At 54.9% G+C, this 7,456-nt stretch overlaps 1 protein-coding gene across 1 annotated transcript; it reads left to right on the forward strand.

Moving 5' to 3' along the window:
* The first annotated feature begins 5,866 nt into the window (after positions 1–5,866).
* On the forward strand, positions 5,867–7,201 carry Kcnj4 (potassium inwardly rectifying channel subfamily J member 4). Its single transcript, XM_038343580.1, has one exon. It carries the CDS (start codon positions 5,867–5,869, stop codon positions 7,199–7,201), a length of 1,335 nt encoding a protein of 444 aa, XP_038199508.1.
* Positions 7,202–7,456: the final 255 nt, after the last annotated feature.

The following is a 7,456-nucleotide window of genomic DNA, read 5'->3' on the forward strand; positions in this document are numbered from 1 at the left end:
GGAACCCTGAGCAGGAGTGTTTTGTCTCCACGTGATACACGCTCAAATTGTGTCCCTTACTCTGTGCAGGCATGAGCTCTGTGCGATCCTGTTTATTCTCTCTACCCTCTTAGGTAGTGAGATCCATAAGGAACTTTATATATAGACGAGGCATGCAGAGAAGAAAGAGATGACATGTCTGGCCTGAAGTCACATAGAAAGTGGTCTGGAGGGACTGGGGAACATTTAGTCAATTAAGTGCTTGCCTGGCAAGCATGAGGACTTGAGTCTGATCCCCAGAACTCACACAACAGGCTGAGTGTGGTGGCACATACGTGGAACCTCAGTGCTGGGGAAGTAGAGGCAGGAGGATTCTTGGAGCTCGCTGGCTGGCCAGTCCAGCCTACTTGTCGAGCCCGGGGCCAGTCAGAGACCCTGTACAGAGAAGGTGGACAGTGTTTCTGAGGATGACATTCAGTGTTGTCCTCTGGCCTCCAATGCAGTGTGTCCACATAGGATAAAGATTTGGGGTGTTATCACTGGGAGGGAGAGACGGAGATGTAGGAACCAGGTTATCCAGGGTCAGAGGAACAGGATAGGAACCTGAACCTGCAAAGGGTCGTGCCTTTCTGTCCCCATCCCACTTTTTTTTCTTTTCCTTACTTTTAGTAATTTATTTACTTTCATTTTATTTCATTGGTGTTTGCCTGCATGTGTGTCTGTGTGAGAGTGTCAGATCTTGGAGTTGAGAGAGTTGTGAGTTGCCATGTGGGTGCTGGGAATTGACCCAGGTCCTCTGGAAGAACAGTCAGTGCTCTTAACCTCTGAGTCATCTCTCCAGCCCCCGCGTTTTTTTTTTTTTCTTTTGAGACAGTCTCACTATATAGCCCTGGCTGACTGGGAACTCAATATATAATCCAGGCTAGCATTAAACTCCTAGAGATCTGCCTGCCTCTGCCTTCAGAGTGCTGAGACTAAAGGTTTATTCTACCATGCGTTCCTTGAGAAGGCAAGCTCAGCTGCCTGGAGCATCGAATCCCTTGCTCACTGCAGAGGCCCATGTGTTGGACTGGAAAGGCCTCCCCACCTATCAAGTCTAAGCCTGGGAGCCTCAGAGCTGGAATATAGGTCAGTCTTGCGATCTCAAGGGTTGGGATAGGAGTTGCTGGCATGAATTCCCCACTTCCCCAAGGGAAATCTGTCCATCTTCTGGAGACAGGACTCCACTCCCCCTGCCTGCCTGAGGCTCAGGGGACTAACAGTAAGGGACTCCATCTCTTCATTGTCTTATACAGCCTGCACATGTCCCCCTCTGGCCAGGGAGTTTTGAAGGGTCCCTGTTTTGCAGAAAGAAGTGGGTGAACCAGGCCAGAGCACCTTTGTGGTAAAGTCAAGTCAAAAGTTCTCTCCCAGCTCTTGTTCTGGGTCCCAGAGTCACTGCTCTCTGTCACCACCAATGTGTCACCCTTGGAGTTTAACCTGCAGCACCCTGAGGGCCTCTCCTCCCATCGGGTATGTCCTCAGTGCAGTGGCTCTCAAAAGCATCCAGTGCTGGCCTGCTGAAGTCAGCGCCGTGGCCATTGCCTCTGCGTGCAGACAGGGAAACAAAGGCAGAAGTCTTGGCGTGGAGGCTGAGAGCCTTCTCAGGCATATGGATGCAACCAGCAGGTCGTTTTCATAGCTTATCTGAAGCTAAATGGGGGTGAAACGGCAAGGGGGAGAGAGACAGAGAAGGTGGGGCAGCCTGACGGGCAGGCAGGGTGATGAGGGAGAGGGAGGGAGAGAGGGACCGGTGACTTGAGAACCAAAGGCCTTGACCCTGGAGGAACCAGGATGAGCACAGTATCACAACAGATGAAAGAGGCGAGAAGCCAGGGGCCAGGGTGAGCGAGGACAAGGGTGAGCTGGGGGCCAAGAGGTGCCATATCTAAGTGGGAGTCCTACCTCGCCACTTCTGCCGTGCAAGCCCCAGGCTCATCTCCCCAAATGGGGAACAGCAGCCAGAACCCCCTAGTGTTTCAGTAGCTGCTTAATAAATAGACGTTCACTGAACAAAGACACAGTGATACCTCGGTGAGACAGGCAGGCCACGCCTGGTGTGGAGTCTGCACTTCCAGGGCGTTCTGTCTCTCAAACGCTTCAGAGACAGGGCCCTGAGACAGGTGTGAGACCTCCGGTGAGTCCCGGGACCTCCCAGGTCTCACCAACAGTGACCTAGAAGACTCATGAAAGGATGAAACGCCCTGGCAGCCTGGCCATTCCCAAGCGTGGCTTCCACTGCCCTCTGTCCATCTGCTACTGGGGCTGGCATGGCCAAAGGGAGGTCCCCGGGAGGTAACTTCACAACATCTGGTCACTCTTTCTGTCGTGGGGAGCCTGTGTGTGTGTGTGTGTGTGTGTGTGTGTGTGTGTGTGGGTGGGTGGGTGTGTGGGTGTGTGACTGGAATGGTTGTCCCCCTACTCTGTGGGGTTCCTTTGCCACCAGACACACCACAGGATGTAGTCTGAGTAAGGCAGGACCCCATCTCCCTGCTCAGTTTGCTGGACTGGCAGCCTGCTCTTGGAGGTTGTGGGAAACCCTGGCCGCCTCACCTTCCCATGCTTCTCCTGTTTTCTTCACATTTCATGGCCTCCAAAAGCCCAAGACAAGAGGGAGGGTGAGTGGTCCCAGGCTTGGGGAAGGACAAAAGGCTGGGAAAGAGAAAGGCTTGTCTGGGGACCTTCCACAGGGTATTGCAGAAGGTCCAACCTCCTTTTCTCACCCAGCCCAGCATCCTTTAGTCCACTTGATGGACAGGATGGAGATTGGTCCCCGGCCTTCCAGGAGAGTACGGGCTGGGGTCATGTATCTGCCTGGACAAGCAGGGCTCTTCTTTCTTCAAAGTAAATTCTACTCAGAGGAGGAAGATGGTGATCTGTGCTTTGTGTCCCCTCCTGTCATCTGTGTCCCCCTCTCTTTTGAGCTTTCCCCCAGAAGTCCCATGCCGTGCAGTTAGCGCATGCACAAATGCCCAGCTGGCACTTTGCACTGGAGAGTCAGGTGAGCGTCACGCCCCTGTTGATGTGATGGCCACAGCAGCTGCTTATTGGAGCAGGAGGCTGGACTGAGTGCCCACAGCTACTCCTCACTGAACCTGGGGAGACCGATCTGGGGAGCCAGTTTTCCTGAGCACTGGAATGGGCAAGCTTTAAAAATTCATCTGAGGCAGGCACAGGAGGGCCTCCAAAACCTGCTAGGCCTTGAAAAGAGGGACAGGGGCCTGCAGAATGATAATGCAGGTGACGGGAGACTGGGGGGCACGTGTTGAACGGGGAGCTGAGTAGCTGATGTGGACAGGGGAAAAGACTCAAGGCTGATGCTGGCAGAGGCGCCCTCATCTTCACCCACTAATCAGAGCCCTTGGTAGTCGTAAGGGAGGGAACACTCCAATAGCCTAGAGCCACAGAGGAACTCTCTCAACTATTCACCGTGGGCTCCCTTGTGAGGGTGGACCCCACAATGAGCCCTATCTGCAGCACAAGTGAGCTGGTCCTACCAGCAGAGTCAGGGGTCTTGTCCTTTGCACCTTGGGAGGCAGCCTTTGTCAGGACCCCCCCCCACCCTTGAACATTCATCAAAGGCACAGGTGTCACTTCTTGTCCTCCGCCTCTCTTGCGGAGGTGCAGGCTGTGCTTCAGAGCCCGTCATGGTGAGGTTAGTACCCGCTTTTTCCTGGCTCCAGTCCTCCAGGCCCCTCCAGAGAGAAAGGACGAAGAGCCAAAGGCCTGTCTTTCCAAATATCAGGGTGGGTGTGAACACCCTGGTCAGGGCAGGTACCCCCTGGCTCCTTCGGAGACCCTCAATGGCTCCTTTCCATGTCTGGGGCTCCATGGCCATACCTATAAAACAGTGGTCGTGAGTGTGGCTACCTTGTGCGCCTCAGCTGTGTCTTTGGTGCAGATGAAGGAGTTGAAGGCCATGGGGAAACACAACAAGGAAACCCCAGCTATTGAATGCTTTGAAGGATAGGACCAGTGTTGAATTTTGGCCCATACCCAAGAAGCTAAGGTTCCAGGTCAGGTAACTTAGGGCCAGTCAAATCACATGGCAAATTACTTTGACTGAGGGAGTCCTTTAGGGTGGGGTGGGTGAGAGAAGCAGGTCGGGTAGGGTGGCCTGGGGGAGGGAGAGGGAGAAAGAGGCAGGGGAAAGGGCTGTTGATATCTAAATTATAGCATTAGCGCGCACCGGTTGCTGCGGCAACCAAGTTGTCCTGAACCAGGGAAGTGTGTAAACATTGCCACAGATGCACAATTAGACCAGGAAGAATAGAACAGAAAATAGAAGCTTCCAGACTTATATAATTCTAGGCCAAGATGTTATCAGGAACCCAGGCTGGGTCCTGGCCCTGTGGGCCTCCGGGGCCTGAGACTGCACTGGCAGCTCCTGTATTCAGACCTCAATGGCGGGGAGCACAGCAGACAGTGTGCCCTCTGTGTGAGTCCAGCTGGTGGACACGCCACATGGGGGTGACAAGCCTCTGCTGGGACAACTGGCAACCACAGTCAGGCACACCGCCTGCCTCTCACAGGTGCCAGCAAATGGGGAGCAGCAGGGTAGGGACTTTGTCTTCCAGGGTCTTGTAAGGTAGGATGCAGATGGGGAAACTGAAGCTTGGGGAAGGAAACTGAGTGATCAGGTGATCAGAGGTGGGTAGGACAGAAGAGCAGCAACTGCCTCCCCTAGCCCCAGTCTTCATCCACATTCTTCCCAGCAGACCACTCTCCCTCTTTCAGCTAGGCTGCATGTGCCCAGACCGGGACAGAAGTGCCAGGCTGTCCCTTCCTCCATCTTCACCAGCACACCCGATAAACTGTCAGCACCTAGCCTGCTCCCAGCAAGTCTGGGGACAGGACGGGAATCTGGGGGTCAATGGAAGCCCGTCTGGGTATACTCACCCCTATGGTAACTTAGCTACAGGGAGCTCTGAGGATTTGCAAAACCAATGCAGATAAGGAACTAAAATGTAATGAAATAGAATAAAAAAATCATTATAGGTGGCCGGTGCAGAGGCTAAACCGGGAGGCAAATTGGGGTGTCAAAGCTGGAGCATGCAGGACATGGAGTCAAGATAAGCATCTGGATGGGAGTGTGGCTCGGTGGGAGAGCTTGCTCGATATGCCCAAGGCCCTGGATTCCAACCCTGGCACCACTATAAATAAAAAGGGGTTGGCAAGGTGGCGTGACAGATAGATACTTGCTATGCAAGCCTGGCAGCCTGAGTCTGATCCATGGAACCCATGGCGGAAAAAAGAGAGCTGACTTCTGAATGCTGTCCTCTGTCTCTGATACACACCATGGCAAGTGTGCCACCTCCCACTAATAATGACGATGATGACAGCAATGATAATACATTGAAATGAAGAGAGTATAGGGGTGCACCATTTTGGTTCCACATTCAGGAAGCAGAGACAGGCAGATCTCTGAGCTCGAGGCCAGCCTGGTCTACAGAATGAGTTCCAGGTTAGGCAAGGCAACATGGTCAAGACTTGCTTCAAAACCAGAAAGGAAGGAAAAAAAAGATACAGATATAGAAACTTCCAGAACAGCAGCAAGGTGGAAGGGCCACATTGAGCAGCAGGGGCTAGGACCTGGATTCTGTTCTTCATTGGGCAGACCCCAGTCCAGGGTCAGCCTCAGGGACATAGGCTTAGGCTTAGTTTCAATAATGACCTTCTGCCATAATCCCCCCAAGGCTCAAAGGAAGTCTTGAGGTCCCGTGTAGCCAGTTCTTGTCCTGAGAGTCTGGTGGTCTCTTTACAGTAGCCCCTCACTCCCCAGCGTCTCACTGTCTCTTGTTCTCCACAGACCCTGCATCTCCCCAGGTGACCACGCCGGCCTCAGGTCATGCACGGACACAGCCGAAACGGGCAGGCCCACGTGCCCCGGCGGAAACGCCGCAACCGCTTCGTCAAGAAGAACGGCCAGTGCAACGTCTACTTTGCCAACCTGAGCAACAAGTCCCAGCGTTACATGGCGGACATCTTCACCACCTGTGTGGACACACGCTGGCGCTACATGCTCATGATCTTTTCTGCGGCCTTCCTCGTCTCCTGGCTCTTTTTTGGCCTCCTTTTCTGGTGCATTGCCTTCTTCCACGGTGACCTGGAGGCCAGCCCCTCGGTGCCTGCTGCAGGAGGCCCGGGGGGCAATGGTGGGGCAGCCCCGACGGCCCCCAAACCCTGCATCATGCATGTAAACGGCTTTTTGGGAGCCTTCCTGTTCTCAGTGGAGACACAGACAACCATCGGCTATGGGTTCCGGTGTGTGACAGAGGAATGCCCGTTGGCCGTCATTGCGGTGGTGGTCCAGTCCATCGTGGGCTGTGTCATCGACTCCTTCATGATTGGCACTATCATGGCCAAGATGGCACGGCCCAAGAAGAGGGCCCAGACGCTGCTGTTCAGCCACCATGCGGTCATCTCAGTGCGTGATGGCAAGCTCTGCCTGATGTGGCGTGTGGGCAACCTGCGCAAGAGCCACATTGTGGAGGCCCATGTCCGAGCTCAGCTCATCAAGCCCTACATGACCCAAGAGGGCGAGTACCTGCCGCTGGACCAGCGGGACCTCAACGTGGGCTATGACATCGGCCTGGACCGCATCTTCTTGGTGTCACCCATCATCATCGTGCATGAGATTGATGAGGACAGTCCACTCTACGGCATGGGCAAGGAGGAACTGGAGTCGGAGGACTTCGAGATCGTGGTTATCCTGGAGGGCATGGTGGAGGCCACAGCTATGACCACGCAGGCCCGCAGTTCCTACCTGGCCAGTGAGATCCTGTGGGGTCACCGGTTCGAGCCCGTGGTCTTTGAGGAGAAGAGTCACTACAAGGTGGACTACTCACGATTCCACAAGACCTACGAGGTGGCTGGCACGCCCTGCTGCTCTGCCCGCGAGCTGCAGGAGAGCAAGATTACGGTGCTGCCCGCCCCACCGCCCCCTCCCAGTGCCTTCTGCTATGAAAACGAGCTGGCCCTCATGAGCCAAGAGGAAGAGGAGATGGAAGAGGAAGCTGCTGCTGCAGCCGCCGTGGCTGCAGGCCTGGGCCTGGAGGCGGGTTCCAAAGAGGAGGCAGGTATCATTCGGATGCTTGAGTTTGGTAGCCATCTGGATCTGGAGCGCATGCAAGCCACCCTCCCGCTGGACAATATTTCATACCGCAGGGAGTCTGCCATCTGACCTCCAGGGCCTGCCCTCCTCTGTTCCTGCAAGATCCTCTGCCAGGGGTGGGGTGCCAGAAAGCCTCCCACTCTCAGGACAGAGCTGAACCTGGCGCCGTGGACCTGGAGGAAGGTGGGGACTTCAAAGACTGGGAGATCCCTTCCTGTTGACAGCAGAGCCCAGGACTGGGAGGGACCCAGGTACTCAGCCCTGCTGACCTGAGCTCTGCCCCCGGCACCTCCCCACGGGTGGCTCTGGGCCCCCAGACCTTCC

Source organism: Arvicola amphibius, chromosome 9 (genome assembly GCF_903992535.2).
Source record: "Arvicola amphibius chromosome 9, mArvAmp1.2, whole genome shotgun sequence".
Taxonomy (NCBI): Eukaryota; Metazoa; Chordata; class Mammalia; order Rodentia; family Cricetidae; genus Arvicola; species Arvicola amphibius.